Consider the following 20,258-nt stretch of genomic DNA (forward strand, 5'->3'; position numbering starts at 1 on the left):
TTAGTGACTGGCAGACCCTATAAAGCAAAAGGTGGGAAATGCATCTTTTCCACGCTCTGGCTACCAGGCTAAGTGGAAAGCTATTCTGGGAATCGAGGGCTGTGGATGGTGTTTGCAGGCAGATTTACGTGACACTTTTCCTGGTGTGGTTTGCAGATATCCCGACAAGGGCTTTGATGATAATTATTGCCGCAATCCTGATGGCAAGCCGAGGCCATGGTGCTATACTCTTGACCCTGACACCCCTTGGGAATATTGCGCAATTAAAATGTGCGGTAAGTTAAGGTCAAATTTATTGCTTCCTTTCCCTTTAACAGATTGGACCTAAGCAGCAATTATTCAGAAGATAGGTCAGCGACTATTATACCTCGTATCTTGGTATGCGTGAGTTTTAATATTCAAAGACTGTTGTGTCGTTCTTCCCAATCTTTTCAATTTTCATATAAAATTGTTTTGAAAGTGATGCATGCATAAGGGTGCACATATAAACATGTTCATACATGTGGTAGTAAATACTTGCAGTTTAATGTACCGAGAAATTTTTTTTAAGTCTAAAGAGAGAGAAAATGAGCAGGGAATATACACATCACTCCGAAATTTGTATGGCTGCAATCTCTTTTGAGTTTACACCTTTTCCTGTACCCTTTCTCTGCCTTGTCTCTCGGAGGAGTAGCTTGAGCTATTAACTGATAGCAAACTTCTCTTGGATAAAGGTAGACCCACAGCGGGGAAAGTATGCCTCATTGAAGCTTCTCATGGTGTCTGTAACCTCGAGAGAGTGATTTCTTCCCTCTGGCTAGCCTCAAACATGGCCTACATTTTCTTTCAATTTGCTATGTCCCTAAGTTCTATTCCTAGATGCTCACACTGAGCTAAATGCTTAGGGAAGAAGCTAAATCTCATGTCCTCTAACTTGTGATATCCCCTTAAATTTGTGCGCGTGGCGTCTCTTTTATATCTAATTCGGGCTTTTCCTCTTCTTTGAGGAATTATTACGCTATGTAATAATAATTAGATAAAGACATGCCTTTCCATGTATAAAGTTCTTATTTTTGCAGCTGGAATCTAACATGTTTTAAGATCATCACAACTGCATACATTTATGAAGATACAATAATGCTGTATATTGGCTTGAGAGTTATGTATTGATATGGAGATACATGAGGAGATGAGCTATATAAAGTGGTATAGCCACACCCAGAATAACACGAAATTATGAGGCTATGGGTATAGATTTGGATGTTTCCCTGAACCAGGTTGATGAGGCATATCTTCTGAATATATCCTAAAACATTATTCAGGGTGTTGAACTGTCGGTCTCTTTCTCAGAGTCACCAGTAAGAGAAAGGGTTTGGGCAAGTCGTGGAGAAGGGACAGAGCACATGTGAATCTATCACAGCTTCTGGAAGCCTCTCAGCTGAGACATAGTGTTCCGGGGAGATTGAATTATCCACTTTGTCCTTTAAAATCTACGCTGACTCCTATGACAGTGCTGCTCTGTTCAGACTGGATTAGTTCCACCCATTGACTTATTTAATCATTTCCCCATCTTTTTAGATCAGGGAGATACAATACACCGATTGTTTCTCTTTTATTGTTGCTCTCCTAGGCATTATTAAAGCCTCCTCCTGAAATAGGGTTAGTAGACACATGAATGCTTGGCGAACTAACCCGTGAGTGTACACTCACACCATATGCACACACATTCACATGTATTCTCACATACACGATCACCTTTTGACTGCATCTGTATACAGGGAAACCGAAATGTTATTCTCTGTGGTTCTAAACCAAGTCACGAGGATGTTTTAAAAAGATGTTGGGAAAAGAAATAAAGAATGATACTTTTGTTATTATTCTTTCCTGGTTTTTGGGACAAGGGCACACATATCTAAGACCTCCTGAATTTGACCATAATGCATTCGTTGCCTTGAGGTTTCAAAAACACTAGAGACACTAATGTAAGAGATATTTTGAAGATTCATTAGACAGATTTATGGCATTTATCAACATGGATTATTAATAATTCCATATCTCTAGCTATCTTATAGACATATATGTACACCTAAATGCTTATGTTTGTGTATGTCATACAATCATAGGAAATTTAGCAATTCAATTTTAATCTATGAATTTATTTCAGAGCAATATAAGGAGGTGAGAAATAAAAGATGCTCCCACAAAAGTATCTTAAATACAGGCTACCAAAAATAGAGTATAAATCAGAGGAGCAGGCTGAGAGAAGACAAAGTGGGGAGGGGAGGTGTGGATGGCATTCAAGAGGTTGAATGTAAAGTACATCTGTCACACTGGGAGGACCTGGAGGTGGGATGAAGGAAGAGTGTGTTTCCCAGGATGTTGTATACATGATTATGTGAGAGGTGTTAATCTAAGGATGGGAAGTGCCAAATTTGGATGGGATTTACGTAAATCCACTCTTCCGTGTGCTGTTGGGGAGTGTCCTTAGTGGGTGTGACAGAAAAGCCTTGGCTGTGAGGTCGTGTCAGCCGGGTGACAGTTTCTGTGGGGTATGGATTTGCTGAGCAACTGCTACGTGCCACACACATGAGCAGTTGCGAAGGATGGGAATGCGACCGAGCTGGACAAAGTGATTGCACTGAAATTTCAGAGCTTTCGCATGAACTGCCAAAGCATAGCTAAACTCTCTTGATAGAGAAATTCACGACTTGCAGAGCCACAGTTTGAATGCTATTCTTTTACTGATAAATGAACTCCAAGGTAGTGCCTGGCACTCTTTTTTTTTTTTTTTAAAGAGGATTTTTTGTTTTGTTTTTTTAAAGATTTATTTATTTATTATGTATACAACATTCTGCCTCGATGTATGCCTGCACGCCAGAAGAGGGCGCCAGATCTCAGTACAGATGGTTGTGAGCCACCATGTGGTTGCTGGGAATTGAACTCAGGACCTCTGGAAGAGCAGCCAGTGCTCTTAACCTCTGAGCCATCTCTCCAGCCCCTGGCACTCTTTCTAAGCCTTTGTTCTATGGTCAGCGTGTCTCTGGAAGTACAGGATGGAAGTTGCTCACTGTCTGCAAAAGTGTGCCAGAGTGCTCTACTGAAGTATTCTTGTCCTTCCTCACAAAGGGATATCTCCAGAAACATCAGAAGCCCACAGATATTTTAACGGTATAACGTTCGGCAGTCCAAGCCTGTGTGGTGCCTGCATGGAATATTGGCTTTCTCATCTATGCTTTTTTTGAGACAAGCTCATCTTTTGCATATTGGTTTTGCATATTAGTCAGAAAGAGTGTTGGCTGAGATTGATGGTATTGGCCACATTAGTTGTCTGGTACTCATGAACCACCCTTGTGACTGATGTCCCTTAGAAGCTTCACTGATTGTTTACGTCAATTTACAAACTTCTTGGATCGTGTTGGGGGAGGCTTCTGTCCCACCTGGCCCCACAATAAACACACAGAAACTGTTATTTTCGATAATGCTTGGCTAATTCTTACATCTTTTTTGTTTTCTTTTTATTTTTTTTTGAGACAGGGCTTCTCTGTAGATTTGGGGTAACTCTTATATCTTAAATTAACCCATTTCTATTAATCTGTGTATCACTCACTGGCCACGTGGCTGTGACTTACCAGCAAGGATCTGGGCAGCTACATGGCTTCTTGTGGGCTCCTGGGCTTCTACTGATTCAGCCTTCTTTCTACCAGCATACAGTTTAGTTTTCCCACCTAGCTTTCCTCTGTTAAGCCACTGGCTGAAAGCAGCTCTTTATTAACTCATGGCAATAAAACATATTCACAGCATGCAGAGGGGAATCCCACATCAGGACTGAAAGCATTCTCTGCTCTGTCATTGGGGTCTTCAACATATCTCTGTGGGTTATGTGAGCAGTGCTGACCACATTAGAAATTAAAAGCATGTCAGCTCATTAGTAATGGTGAAAACATTGGCTAATAACACATGTAGTTTTAATAAGAAAATATGTAATTTTCAGAATTAAAGAAATCTGTGGCATTTTAGTCTTTTGCTCTTTCCTTCCTTCCTTCCTTCCTTCCTTCCTTCCTTCCTTCCTTCCTTCCTTCCTTCCTTCCTTCCTTTCTGTCTTCTCTCTCTCTCTCTCTCTCTCTCTCTCTCTCTCTCTCTCTCTCGTAAATTTCTTAATACCATCTTAAAAGAAGGCAACCAGACATGTTGTGTTTGCTGTGCCTTCAGCATTTTGTACACAAATGACCTTATAGTGTTACTATGGAGATAGTCTTGATTCTGTAGACCCCTGGGGTTCTCAGAAATGTCAAGTGTGCATGAAAACACTTTTTTTTTTTTTTTGTTGAGTTAGATCCCTGGCCATTGCTTCGGTCCCTTGAGTGCATGGACTGGAGCAAATACACCTGTTGCCTGCTCCAGTTGATCTCAATCTCTTTAGCAACCTGAGGACTTCTGTCAGATCTTTCTCTTTGAATTTCTTTATTAACCCCTTAGAAGGGTCTCTTCTGGAATTTAAATTCTCATTGGCATGATTGCAGCAATTTTTTTTAACTCGTTCAGAATATAAAATCCTAGGATAATCCCATCACTGTGACTATCCTCCATATTTCCTAGTTGGTACTTTACCTAGGCTATCTGTGTAGTCTTCTGTGAATGTCCTCATTGGCTATTTTGTTTCATCACTATCCCCATAGTCCCCCAAAATATTATTTTTCATCATCAGTATTTGGATGAATAGTTTTATGAGAGCAGTTATCACTACTTCATTGTTTTCCTTTTCCATTTTCTTTTTCATACTATGAAACTAATATGTTTGCAAAATTCTGGTGACATTAATTCTCATCCTTAAGCTGTACCATAACACACACATACACATACACACACACACAGACACACACAGACACATGGACACATAGATACAGACACACATATACACATACAGAGAGAGAGAGAGAGAGAGAGAGAGAGAGAGAGAGAGAGAATCAAAATACTTCAAAGGCTTTCTTTGATCCCAAATGAAGATAAAACAAAGCATCTTTTGCTCCTCTCCTACATTTTTGATGCTCTACGTGACCCCATAGTCTGCCAGTTTTCTCTCCAGGAGTCTTGCTTGCTGTCTCAGGTACAATTTTTTTTTTTATTTTTTCACCTTTCCCTTTTCTTTCTGATGTCTCATGTACTCTGAATTCCCATGGCAGTTCCTTTCCACTAATGCTACTTCTGCCTTTCACAACCATCTTCTTTCTTTTCTTGTCTAGATTACAGTCATAACTTCTATAAATTTTATCTTAGCTACCATCCCCAATAGATACACTTTCCTCCTCCTTCCTCTCCTCCTCCAACTTCTTCTCCTCTTCCTTCTTTTTTCTTCCTCCTCTCTCCTTCTCCGTCCTCCTCTTCCTTCTTACCCATCCCCCTTCTTTATCTTTTTCCTTTTGAGACAGATGACATGATGTAGCTCTGGCTGTCCTAGATCTTACTGTATAGTTCCAGTTGGCTTAAACATAGAACATCCTTCTGCTTTCTACCTGCTGAGATCACAGGTGTGTACCACTATCATTTCTAAATTTATCCTTGATTCGGTCAAATATCATTTATTTATTTATGAATCAGGGGTTTACTATGTGGTCCTGGTTTGCTTGATATTCTCTATGTAGACCCAACTGACCAGTTCACTGAGATCTGCCTGCCTCTGCCTCCTGAGTACTAGGGTTAAAGATATGTGCCACAGTGCCCTTATCCTATCCTTTATAATATATTCATACCACCAAAACATCCCCTTTCATACCCTTAATTAGTCTGAATATTTCAAATATCTTTTTTATTTTTAGTCTCTATGCAAAGGTGTAGATTCCCGTTAAGCTGAGTATTTGGCTACTGCAGGAGTTTAATAAAAAGTTGTTAATGAATGAAGGTTGATTCTTAGGGGCTTTGAGTTCTTCACTTTTCTTTTATGTTTTTCTGATTTTTCTGTGATTCTTGATTTCCACAAAAACAAGACCTAATGTGTTTTTACACAGCTTTGTACCATGTCCTTAGCTCACACATAGGCTTCAGGGTTTACTGGGCTATTGCGTTTTTTTTACTGCCTATTGGCATAATAGATTTTCTTTTGGTTTTGTCTTATCTCATTTCTGTTAAACTCTTTCTTCTCTCCCTTCTTATTTTTTTTAAATTTGTAGATAAATTGTATTTGATTGGGAACATTTTAGAAGTATGTGCTGCCCAGATATTCCATAGCTCAGGAATCTGTTTGTGGTATGAAAATGGACTGAATGTTACGATCCCAAAATTTAAATACTGTTGCGTTAAATCCCCACATGATTAGATTTTGGCATAAGCATTTTAGAAGGGATTTAACATTAAGTAGAGTTCTAAGAAGGAGCCAAAAGTTAGTGGAGATAATGGTTTATAACAATAGGAAGATAATACTCTCCCTATGTTCTTCCATCATTCAAGAACAAGGCAAAAAGCCAGCCATCTACCCACCCTCATTAGGAACCTGTGGAACAGAACCTTGTTCTTGAACTTCCCAGTCTTCAGAACTGTGAGAAAATAAGTTACCATTGCTTACACTACTGAGCCCTCGACATTTTGTTGTTCCAAAATAGCCATTGATAACAAATACAGAAAGGCTTCCTTGTAGTAAAACTCAGTATGAGCCTCTTTAAAAGAGGGTATTATTGTCTATAAGAGTTCAGTGTACTCAGATGTTGGGAACATATTTATGACAAACCATCTTCCTTCTTAAAAAGAATACTGACTGTTTCACTGAGTTTTATTGGGACGTTCAAGGCCAGAGCAGAGATTAATAGAAATAAAACTGTATTTATTATATTCTCAGTCAGGAAGAAAAAAAATCATACTATCAATGCCCTTCTCAAGGGAAAAGTCTTTCACTTGGATGGCTTTTCCAAGTCATCTCCTAAGAAATAATACTATAGACTTGAAGACGTTTCATGAATGCCTTGTCTCCTGTGTATTTTGTACCAGAAGAGTCTTGGAGAAAGTCCAGAGAAATGTTTCAGTATGAATACTGGCTTCACATGGGGAGCAAACGTGCAAGCAATTTGAGGTTTGTACTTTGGAGGCCTTTACTACTTTCCCATGTCAACTTTAAAGCAAGAAGCTCTTTAAATTTACAGTGGGCTTGATCCTGCCCTTTGTGGTCCACGGAGTACAAGTACTGTTGACAGGAGAGTGGCTTTATATAGTGTACTTAAGCCTCCGAGGACCATCATGAGGTGAATTCTGTGTTTCATTGCCCCTCAGTAGCTATGGTTAGGAAGCTATGAGGGGGCATGAACTCCGGCAGATAATCAGGTGTTTGTCCATTGGCGTGTTAAGTGATTTAGTATTAACTATTGAAAAAATAATAGGAGTCTGGAGCCAGGGAGCAACATCGGGGGCAGTGGGTAAGAGTGATTACAAGTGTGAGGACCTGAGCCTGCATCCCTAGCATCCATGTGAGAGTCAGGTACCGCTCTCTTCCTCTGGAATACCCGCTGTTCTCTTCTGATCTCTGCACACATGTACACACACACACACACACACACACACACACATGCTTGAGAGTGCAGGTGTCAGGCTTCTTAGCTCTCTTGGGAAATCTGACCTATTTTTGTCAAGGATTGTGACTTGGTGAAGGATTGTGAATGTAAGGGTTTGGCTGTCTGTATAGATAGAGCTTAGAAAGCCCTGGGTGTGGCTCTTTGAGACCCTTACACTCTAGCTCCTATTCACAAACATTTATTTAAAAAATACAGTTTCTCTGCAAAGACCTGGCAAGATTTTCACAGAGAACATTAATGAAATTTATTTGTTTACTTACTTACTTACTTATGTAGTTCAGATAGTCCAAGCTGACTTTGATCTCATGAACCAACTTCTCTAGCCCGCCAAATACAGGATTACAGGTGTAGTCTACCATGGCCGGATTCATTTGTTTTTAGTGATCTGTTTCTATTTATGCCTAGCTGGAAAAGATGTTTACCCTAAGAATTAGATAAATCAATCCTCTTTATCTAAACACATCTATTTAAACCTGCAAACTGCCCTCAAATGTTCTGGCAACCAGATGACCCTGACTTCAAACCAGCAAAGTTAGTCGAATGTTCCAAGAAGTTCCCACTGTATCTGATGGTTTTGTAACAAGGCAGCTGAAGTTTCAATAGTGAATGTTGTGTTCATTTAAAGTATTTCCAAACAGAGATGATGTGGGAGCCCCCTTTTGTGTCAATCACCAAGGACAAGCATTCCTCTTAGGCTAGGCAACAGAGGAACAGTTAAATATCTTCGAATCTGTGTCCAAAGTCTGGCCACCACTGACACCCCTGGCAAAATATTTTATTTTGAGGAATTCTCCAAAGAGTTCCTGGTATGCCCGGCGTGAACTTGCACAAATATTTGTGTGTGTGGTGATGATGTATTTTAAAAGTATGTTGTTTTACATCAAGTTGATCAGCTCCAGCAGATACTGGGTTGTGATGCTGTTCTTCCCTTTACTCTTGGTACGGTCACCAGAGACACTTTGAACCTTCTTCAATCCGAGTCTTTTGTTGAAGGATTGAGTACAAAGGAATGCCTTTCCTAGTATTTGACAGCCCTTTCCAAATCAGTTATCGTGAAGCATTTGTTTCTCTTTGCTTTAGGTTTTAGTGTTGAAACAGTAGGGCCACAGAAGGAACCCATTTTGTTGTAGTTCAGAAATAAGTTATTTTATTTATATTATGGTTTAATGGTCTATGGGCAAATCATATATCATGTATAATATCATTTATCAGATAATATTTATTGAACAGCTTCAAAAGCGTCTCTTAATAAGTCTTATTGATGAAAATTACTTAGTTGCCCTAAGTGCTAGTACTAACATATCTTCATTCATCCAAATTATTTACTGTATGCACTGTAGAGTTATGTCGTTCTTGATGGGGGCGCTTCTAGCAGCGGAATGTGAGATGTACTAACCCTGAATTCAGTATCGTTTATTTGTGGCTAAAACTATGATATATTTCCAATAAATTAAAATAAGGAAAAATAAAAACTAAGGTATTTAAGATCCTATAAGGTTATAGATGCTCATTAAACTAATAGGTAAAAATGATGATCATTGCTTACTTATTTTTCACCTTTAGGAAGCTTAATGAAACATAATATTTATTGACACAATATTGATTTTTCAAATATTTCAATTATTTCAAATATTAATTTCTTACATCTGGGCATTTTATAATTTCAATTATTAAAATCTTTGTTTTCTGAACTAAATTAGAATATTTTATGCAATACAAACCCTCTGTTTGTGTATTTGTGGCATATGTATGTATGAGTATGTGCACATGTGCACGTGTGTATGCAAATACATCTGCATCTATGTGTGTGTTGTGGTGACCGGAGTTTCAAAGCATGGTTTTCTCTCTTTAGTTGTTGAGACAGGGTCTCTGACTGGTAACCCACTGATTTGGCTAGACTGTCTACCCAGGGATCTGCCTGTCCCCAGCAATCCCACAAACTGTGCTGGGTTCCAGTACCCATGGGCAGACTCGGCTTTTATGTGGATGCTGCAGATTTGAATTCAAGAGCTCAAGCTTGTGAGCAAGGTATTTTAGTGACTGAATCCTCATAACTTTACCTTTATAGTAATATACTAATGTGTTTTGTTGTTATTTTTAGTGAATATTGACTTTTGAACATCATTTTCCATCAAAATCTGTAAAAATATCCTCCTGAAGTGATAGGCATGGTGGTTTATGTCTGTAATCCCATTTAGGAGGCTGAAAAGAAAGCCATTCCTGTGCTAAAAAACCAAAACATCACACACGATACTTATGATGAGAATAATAATCATCATCATCCTAATAATGACATAAACCAATGTAGTAGTTAGAAATGTGAATGGAAGCTGAAATGAACAGTCAGCTTAACAGTTCAAGGGATGAGCATCTTATAATTACATTTAAAAGTGGAATGTTATTCCATCAACTCCTGTTGGAAACCACTTCACCTGTGATAAAGTCAACTCTAGCAACACAGGCTTCTCAACTTGACTCTGACATTACAGTGGTAAACATTAGTGAGATATGTGCCTAATCTAATAATCATTAGACTATTGATTTTCTTTCTTTTAATTAGTCTTTTTCTTGCAATACATTTTGGACCTATTCTTCCCCACTGCAAACTCCTCTGTGACTCCTCGCTTTCCTATCCATCCAACTTCAGGTTCTTTTTCTCTTTGGTTTTATTAGAGTCACAATTTTTCTACTGTTGGTTTTCCTGAAATTTAAAAATGTGCTCACTCATTGAACTTATTTATTTTCTATTGGTATTTTAAGTTTATTTTCTCCTCAAGTTTTTCTGATAATTATGTTATTGCCCACAACCACCCATTGCTTTTGCCAGAGACTGATTTCCTAATAAGTTACAGTCTTCTTTACTTATCTTAATAATCTTCTCACCGAGCGCATTTCAACTCATCTTTGAACTGAAATCTCTATGTAGTATTTCAGATTACAGCTCTCACAGGTCTTAAATTTAATATTTAAGGTCATATTGAAAATGAATAGGGAGCTGAGGCAGAATGTACTGCTTCCAGATATCCCTCTGGCATCTTTTTTTCTGATTAAAAGAAGCTTCACACAGTAGAGAAAACAGTCTTCAGAACCTTGTAACATATTAAGGTATTACATCATCAGGTAATGGCCAAATTCCCAGTTATGTCTGACTACATTACCCTTTAATTTTTCCTTCTTTTGTTAGTATCTGTCAAGACAGAGCATATTCATTTCTTTGAAATAAAGTTTGAGCTGTTTTCTCAGGGAAAGTATCAATCCTCGTGTAGTCAATGTAGCACTGACTGATGTCCAGGGAGACTGAGCTGTGGTGCACAGGAGCAACATAGCAAGGACAGTGCTAGTCACCAGTAAACAGGAATCCAGTCTTTTAAGGAAGGGTGAATGTCACTTGATGACTTGATTGCTCTAAAAGTCCCCAGCTACCAAAATCAATACAATCAATGGCAACCAGATTTCAAAAACCCAGAGGAAATGGCCATAACCAAACCATAGCAATGGAGGATGAAGTATGGATTCTTCAATACATGTTTTTGTCCTTATTCCTATAATAGAATAGTAAGATATTCATAATAAGATGTGCAATGTATTAGTACAAGGTCTGCTTATCTTAGAGTTATTTTCATTCCAAGACATCCACATTGAGTCTCCTCCAATTACTTGATTCTATATTATCTAACTTGATAGAACTAACTTTGATGAAATATAGTTTTACCAGGGACTATGAAATCCATCTTATTTTGCAAAACATTTTAGTTAATATCAAAATCAAGTTCTCAGTACAAACTTCTATCCAAGTCATTTAATAGAATGATAATTTTTTATTATTTATGAAGTTGTCACCTATCCTTTATCTAGTCATCCATCTATGCATCACCTTTCTATCTATCACTAGTAACACTGTTATTTTATACAATGCTATCAAACAGCCATATAGAGTTCAATCACCAAACATTTTTATCTTCATTTCTTTATAAATTAGGGCATTTCTGAACTGCAGTACTATTTCCTAAAGGAGATACAAGAAATATTGATTACTGTCATTGAATTAGAGCAAAGTTATTATTTTGATAAGTTTGAAGAGAAATTAGGGGAACCTGTCGTTTCAGCTTCTTTTCCTGTTGCTGTGAGATTACACCCCGACAAAGGCAGCCTAGTTTATTCTGACTCACAGTTTAAAGTCACAGTCCGCATGGGGGGATGTTAAGGTGGCAAAGCTCGATGTGCTGGCTCATGTCACATCTGCGTCAGAAAGCAGGAAGTAGGATGAGGGTTCCTCAGTCCCTTCTCTGCATCCAGTACCCACAGAACCATGCCACTCATGTGTGGGGTTTCCCACCTCGATTAAAATAATCATGGCCACAGGTATACTGAGGCCCACCTTCCACAAATCCTATATTTTTGTCCAGGAGAAGTGGTGTTTTGTGTAACTGTTATTATCACTGTTTGTATTTACAAAACTTTATAGAACAATGATAAACTTACATGGACATAGCTCAGAGAACTTAATGAAATGAAGCATTTGCCTACATGTAAAAGAGAAATAAATGTAGAGAAGAAGTTGTTTTACTAATTTTATACTGTTGCATATAGACAGCACGTAGAGACCATTCTGTATTTGTAGAGGTGACCCTACATCTAGTTCTAGAGTGTAAAGCCACAGAGAAATTCACTTCAATCTGAACAGTCTGATATGGTTCCATCCAAACTTGGTCCTTATCCAGAGATTGCTGCATGATCATCTGTCACAAAGATACCTGGGGTGTTTACTTCTGATTATAACAAACCAATCAAAGCTTTATGCATTTTCCTTGGTGCTTTGTTTTGAGGAAGGGTGTGAGCATAGTCCAGGCTGGTCTCAAACCTCCGTCTTCCCCTCAGTCTTCTGAGGGCCCAGATCCTTGTGAACACCCTCACACTCAACTCCAAAAATGCCCCCAGTTATACTCAGTGGATAGTACATTCAACACGGAAAGAATGACTCTTGTTTATGGTAAAATAAATTTCATGATTCTTTTTACACAGTAAGAGCATCATGTCTACACACACACACACACACACACACACACACACACACACACAATGATGCATGATAGTTGGAAAACTGTGTTTTGTAAATCCCCAAAATTCAGTTGAAAAGAATACTGTATTAACTTCCATGTTTACCATATAAAAGAAAGTTGATGATGATTAAATTGTTGAGTTTTTGTATATTGAAGAAACTTGACTGTCAGAATGACACTATTCATTTCGGAAGGAACTGATTTCAGCATGTATATTACAGAGATATATGGAAGTCGATATCTTTATGGTACTCTTCATGAAAAAAATTAAATTAGGGTTGAAATGTAAGAAAAACTGGAAAGGAAACAGTAATATGTTAGGTCGATTTCTTACTTCATTTAATTTTCATCTAAACTTTAGAATGATTAAAAAAAAATCCCTAGTACCACATGCAGTGGGCAGTGGCAAGGGTGACGGGCATGATGAAAGAAAGGTTTTCTTTAAGCTCATTTTTTTTTTTTTGCACCAACAGCTCACAGTTCTGTGAATGATACAGCTGTCCCTCTGGAAACAACTGAATGTGTCCAAGGCCAAGGAGAAGGTTACAGGGGAACCACCAATACCATTTGGAATGGAATTCCCTGCCAGCGCTGGGATTCTCAGTACCCTCACCAGCATGATGTAACCCCTGAGAACTTCAAGTGCAAGTGAGTCGATTTTGGAAATGCCGCAAACTTCAGTGGTTCCCAGGGAAATGGGCCAGATGGGGTCTGCTCATGTTTGTATTAGCAGCCCTCATAATTTGATGGCCTAGGTCTACGTAAGAGAAAAATGGGGGCTATTCTTTTCAGGCTTCAATTAAACAGGGGGCGGGGGAGAATCTCACGTGGCCCCTTCCTAGACAGAGAAACTACAGTCCATGACTGCTGAGGGGGTAATTAACCTTATCCATGGATGAGCCCCCTGACCCCTGACTGAGTACCCAATACAAAATGGTCAGCCCTGAAACCAGGTGCACACAAACAATAAAAATGGATTAAGCAGTTCGTATTTATATTTGCCCATATATAACAATAATAGTAGAAGAAAAAGAGGCCGTTGATTTGAGTGTTGGGAGGTGACATGGGGAGGGATTGGAGAGAGAGCACAGAAGAGTATCTGGAAAGATGGGTAGACGAGACGTGATATAATTATATTTTAATTTAAAATGTCAGAATAAGTAAATATATAATATAAATTAAGAATAATACTAGCTATTAAGCATATGAAAACACCAGGTTACCTTTTTATCTAAGAAGAGGATGGTTATAGAAATTTGGGTTGTAAACTGCTTACTTGAAGCTGAACCATCAAGAGTTAAATTCTGTATCTTACAGGAGTTTAAATTTTCCTCTTTTACTAAACTTATTTGACTAAAGTAACCTGGCATAAATGCCTCTCCAGAATCTGGGCCACTATAATGTTACTAAAATGTGACACAATATTTGAACGCTCACAATATTGGTTTCCCATTTACCCTTTCCAGTCTAGCAGAAACAGGAATATTGCTTAGATGTCTCTGCTTCTGTTAAACAGGATTTGCTCCCATACATATAATACTGTAACTGAGCTATGCTATTTATGATGAGTACACATGAATTATATAGTAATCAATTCACTACAGGAATTGTAAATAACTCCTCGATTAAACACATCAAAATATAGAGGCAATTTGGGCAGCTCTCTATATCTGCTTGGATCTATTCTAGGCTAAGCTGGCAATTTGGGGGGCTGGTTCTAAAACTAGGCCCATGAAGGCTTTTGCAATTTTAGATTCACTTAATTATCTTGCTTTGAATCAAAAGTGCAAGATAATTTAACTGAGCAGTTATATATTTAGTATTGTAAACTTGTGTGAATTAAATGTAAAATGTTTCATATATAAATACTTTATATATATAAAGTTTAAAATGTAATGATATTTATGATATTTTAAAGGAAAAAATTATTCATGTTTTCCAGTGATGAATTTGATAATTGTAGGAGTTTGGGGAATGGGTTGATCCCTTCCCATGGTGTGACTAGACACTGGTCATCTTCTCTGACACTTTATTGAGTTTTGTCAACAAGAAAATGGCCCACAGAATCTACTATCCAGGGCTCATAGGGGATCGCAGAGACTAATCCAACAATCAGGGACCCTGTATGGGTCTGACTAGGACTGTTGGAGGAGGGGGGCCTCTTGTTCTTCCCAGCCATCCAGCTAGCTTACAGCAAAAATAATCACACAGAAACTTATTATTTAAGTTACTGCTTGGTCTATTAGCTCTAGCTTCTTACTGGCTAACTCTTATATTAATTTAACCCATTTCTATTAATCTGTATATCACCACATGGCAGTGGCTTACTGGCAAAGCATGTCTGAATCAGGCAGTGGCCCCATGGTGTCTCTCTGACTCTGCCCTTCTTCCTCCCAGTAACTTGTTCAGTTTACCCGCCTACCTATGTTCTGCCCTATAAACAGGCCAAGGCAGTTTCTTTATTCATTAACCAAGAAAAGCAACACACAGACAGAAGGACCTCCCACATCATAGGACCTCTGTGAATGTGTTACAATTGTGTCTCTTGGTATTGTGGAACTCCTAACAGTGGGAGTTGGGGCTCTCTCTGACTCTTTTGCCAATTTTTGTTGCTCTTTTCTTCTTATTCAGTTGCTTCATCCAACTTTAAAAGGAGGTGATGTGCCTACTCTTATTGCAACTTGTTATATCATGCTTTGTTGATATCCATGGGAGGCCTGCCCTTTCTGAAAGAAAAGAAGGAGGAATAGGTCTGGCCCTTTCTGAAAGAAAAGAAGGAGGAATAGGTCTGGGGAAGAAGAGAGACAGGTGGAGGGACTGGCAGGCAAGAAAGAGGGTAAACTGCAGTTTATGTAATATATGAAAGAAAAGAAATAAAAAGAAAAAAGTATAGTGGGGAAAGGTAATGAAGAAATGATGCAATTATAATTTTATTAAATTTAAAATATATAGTAAGAAATGAGTTTCTGTCAAGGTTGAGTTTGACAAGATAGATTTATGTAGACAGAAGTTTCTGTTTTACCCAGTCCCTCAGCCATTCACTCCCAAAAAAACACACAGAAGCTTATATTAATTATAAATGGTTTGGTCTATTACTCAGGCTTATTACTAACCACAACTCTTGCAACTTAAATATTAACCCATAATTCTTGTCTATTTTGAGCCATGTCGCTTGGTAGCTTTTCTCAGTAAGGCATTCTCATCTTGCTTCCTGTGCATTTGGCTGTCAACTGCATCTCTGCGTTTCCTCTTTCCAGAATTCCCCTAGTCTGGTCACCCTATCTATATTTCCTGCTTGACAACTGGCCAATCAGCATTTTTTAAGCCAATATGAGTGACAAAACTTTCCAGTGTACAAGAGCATTATCGTGCAACAGATTTACTCATTAGTTTTCTGACTAAATGCAAGCTTATGCCTCACAACTTTGTCTGTTTCTTGGATTTCATTTGGATATTAATGAGATTGAAAAACTCTTAATTGTGCTGACATAATTGCAATCCTATCTAGAAGATTGTACATGCATGCATCCATGTTTTGTTCAATATAAACCTTATCAAAAGAAATAAAAACATGGATGGTGATTTTATGCTTGTAGGGTAACTGCAAACAGCGCCACAATAAGCAGATAAAAATACCGGTAATATAAGTTGAAATCTAAAGAACTTTAATAGATATCTTAGGCTAGGGGACTCTACGTTTCTAATTAAAACAGTGATGAAAGATATACATGACCTACATGGACAACTTACTCTACTGTTAGGGACATGCATTATAATTGAGTCTTAATTGCTTAGCTATATCTATAAAGATAATAAGTAACCTCTCTAAACTGAGAAAAACTTTTTTTAAATGTTTTTTTTAATAATTATTTTATTTTGTTTTTAGATTTATTTATTATGTATACAGTGTTCTGCCCATATGTATCCCTGCAGGCCAGAAGAGGGCACCAGATCTCATTAAGGATGGTTGTGAGCCACCATGTGGTTGCTGGGAATTGAACTCAGGACCACTAGAAGAGCAGTCAGTGCTCTTAACCGCTGAGCCATCTCTCCAGCCCCCTGAGAAAAACTTTTTGATTAGAGGAAATCTACGCACCAAACTACATGTATCAAATAAATACATAAATCAAGGGGGAAAAAAGAAGCCATTTGATTTTATTAAAACTTTGCATAGTTTCAAATTCCATTTTAAATGAGAAGCAGCTATTAGTAAGTTTTCTTCTACAAAGAGAATGATGAGTTTCCCCATCATTAATAAATTTGTTACATATATTAAATATATATAGTGGGAGTCAAACTTTGCTACTCAGTGGAGATAACTGAGCGTTGCTGTCTCTCTAGTCCCTCAGGCAGCTGCATGAAGAACCCTGAGGTTTGGAGGACAGTGTTTGTTTAACAGCCCTGGTGTGTGTGGTGCATACAGAGTTCCAAGTTATTATCACTGTTCTAATCAAGCCAGGCATACATCTGGGATCCGGGAAATGTAGTGGTGAGAACTTTGTGAGGAGACTTACCTTAACATGCTTCCTCTCCACAGGGACCTTAGAGAAAATTATTGCCGCAATCCAGATGGGGCTGAATCACCGTGGTGTTTTACCACTGACCCAAACATCCGAGTTGGCTACTGCTCGCAAATTCCCAAGTGTGATGTGTCAAGTGGACAAGGTAATAGCTGACGTTTTGTAGTAAGCGCATGATTAAAACCAGGGGAAATGCCTAGAAGGAAACATTTCGTGTTGAACTGCTCGAGGCTCGCAAGGAAGATCGTTGAACAGGAATGGTGTGTTTTATATATCCATTTCTTCACTAATTCCTTCAATATTTATTTACTCATGTATTTAGTTAGCTGTTATTTAAGGGATTATGTGGTTATTAAGGAATTATAAAATCAGTACCAGTACCCAAAACTAAATGTCTGGCTCTGGAGAACTGCTTTCTAGTAGGCAGAAGCATGAAATGCTAGTGGGTTATTATGTAAATTTGTGCCCAGATGCCAGAGAGAAAATGAGCTGCAAGTGAAAAGTGAGGGTGTTGATCTCTTATGTTTCCAAGGTTTGGGTGGCTCTTCTGTGTAAAGGATAGGGGAATTTAAGGACGGTTAGGAGGACAGAGATCTATGCCTCCCATCCGTACATGAAAAGAACATTCTAGGAAAATGTAAATGCAAGTAGTTCAAAAGTTTAATAGGAAATCCATTCTGTCACTCTGGCTGTGGCCTCATGAGGAGATGGGCCAGCAAATGAGATTCTAAAGACAATAGGGTAAATGGCGTTTGCCTTGCAGGGGCTCTCAGGACTGATAAAGGAGGCTGAGAAGTTAGGCAATCTGAGTGGAGCTTCAGCTGGATCGCATCGGATGCCTTATGGAAAGAGAATTCTCAGAGTTTCAGATAGGCGGGCCAAAGAAACAGTGTCTCAGTAGATCCTGCACAAGGAAGTGCCTGGGACCTGGGTCTTAGCGAAGATGACCTCATAGCACGGTGTAAGGAAAATGTCTTTGACTGGGAATCATAGGTACCTTAAGACAGCTGATTCAAGGCGCAGTAGTAGATGGATTGAAGTTCACTCTGTGGAAATAACTGGTCACTGGTGAATAATGATGTTCTCTATACACGTGTTGGTGTACAATAAATTGAAAATTATATAAATTATATTCTTTTTTTCCTTTTTTTTTTTTTTTGGTTTTTTCGAGACAGGGTTTCTCTGTGGTTTTGGAGCCTGTCCTGGAACTAGCTCTTGTAGACCAGGCTGGTCTCGAACTCACAGAGATCCGCCTGCCTCTGCCTCCCAAGTGCTGGGATTAAAGGCGTGCGCCACCACTGCCCGGCTCTGAAAATTATATTCTTAATGATCATATAAGTTCACGTAAACTTAAAAGTCATGGCCGTTGTCATGAAAATCCAAGCCTACCTCCAGCTCCATTTCTTCAGCTCATTGCCCCTATGTACTTTTGTTCTTCAACATTTCCTCCAGGGTCAGTGTTCAGGAGCAGCTCTGACCACAGTCTGTAGGCAGAGAGAGGGAGGGGCTCCTTTCCATCCATTTCACCATTTGCCATGCTTAAAGGTCAGCTGGAAATAAAGTTAAAGCTAATAATTAAGGGACATTAGCTATCAGCTGAGTCTTTAGCCTTCCTGTCTCATTCACTGAGACGGTTTGTGAAATCCTGGTAGAAGAAGAAGGACACAGACAGCTGTTTGGAGAACTTCTGGTGCATTTTGAGATGTTCTCACACACATGGCCATCTACTAAAGAATCAGGGATCAGAATATATGGATATTTTATTTGATGATTAAATAGATAATAGTGCTTATCTAATGAATATATTTAATAAAGATCAAAAGTTTACTTTAATGACTAAAGAAATTTGCTCAAATTATTCAACTAGTACAAGTGAGCTTGAATTAGACTCTCCTAACAACCTTTATACTTTCCCATCTTTTCTCTCCTTGATTATTTAAAAACTTATTATGTATTAATATATTTTACCTAATACAAGAGTCTGCTAGACTTTGTCAGCCACATGCTATGAAGAAAGCACACAGCCACTATTCAGGAAATATTGTCAGCCAATTCAGCATTCAATTGCTACATCAGAAGCTATGCCTATTTATCTATCTATCTATCTATCTATCTATCTATCTATCTATCTATCTATCTATCATCTATCTTCTATCATCTATTCCTTTATATCTATAATCTATCATATATCATCTACTCATTATTACAAGTCTACATTCTATAATCTTAACACAAATCTTTATTACATGCCACTATATATTGCAAATTCCTTTCTCTTTCTTTACATACACATATATGCACACACATGTAAGGCAATCTATATATATGCATATACTCATATAAACTGATGTTACTCTTGTCCTTTTGGGTAATTAATAACAAGTATAAGTTTTATCTGTAGATGAGTAAGTTGAAAACATTTTCCGGTTGGACAATAACAGAAAGTAAAAAAATATATATAATTCCATTAATATCTTGTTGCACCAGTATCTGCTAGGTTATGAAGATAGAGTTTTATATATTTAATCATCAGAATATATAATATATAATATTCTATACTAAAAGAGTTGAGATGAATGAAACCAAAAGAAAGAAAATTATCATAGAAAAAGCATACAAAAATACACCTCAGAAAAATATAGACTCAATGAATAAATTGAAAGATTTAAAACTTAACAAAAGCTAGTTCCAGAACAGCTACTGTTACAGAGAAAGCCTGTCTTTAAAAAAATTAAAAAAAATTCGCCAACAGTCTGCTATGCAATTAGGAAGAAGAAGAAAAGTTAAAAAAATAGCATTTGCCTAAGGAGAGAAGTGGCTACCAGAACAGGCAATTGGGAAGCACAAATAGTTAAATTTTTGTGGAAATTCTCTCCATCATCTCATGGAGAAAGAAGCGTGATGTGGAAGACCAGACCACTTCTCATCTGAGTCAGTTTCACACAGTCCTAGATATAGAAATAGAGACTCGGTATACAAAAAGAATTTTCAGTCAATAAATAATAAAGTAATTAATTTTGATGTATTTCTTTGGTATATATGTATTTGTTACCTATTAAAGATAACACGTACATACTAATTATATACATATGATTGTTCATAGAAAATTCTAATCTAATCTAATGGGGGATAAAAATACACACACA

General features: G+C 37.9%; 1 protein-coding gene across 2 annotated transcripts in view; it reads left to right on the plus strand.

Annotated features, from left to right (window-relative positions):
* Hgf (hepatocyte growth factor) overlaps positions 1–20,258 on the plus strand; it is a 64,251-nt gene that overhangs the window by 24,482 nt on the left and 19,511 nt on the right. For both annotated transcript variants that reach the window (XM_050139772.1, XM_050139773.1), the window contains exons 7-9: positions 157–275; positions 13,066–13,240; positions 17,130–17,257. In XM_050139772.1, the coding sequence (XP_049995729.1) occupies positions 157–275; positions 13,066–13,240; positions 17,130–17,257 (422 nt within the window). The remainder of the gene's footprint in view (positions 1–156; positions 276–13,065; positions 13,241–17,129; positions 17,258–20,258) is intronic.

Source organism: Alexandromys fortis, unplaced genomic scaffold (assembly GCF_014885135.2).
Source record: "Alexandromys fortis isolate MF-2015 unplaced genomic scaffold, M_Fortis_MF-2015_v1.1 scaffold_38, whole genome shotgun sequence".
NCBI classification, from domain to species: Eukaryota; Metazoa; Chordata; class Mammalia; order Rodentia; family Cricetidae; genus Alexandromys; species Alexandromys fortis.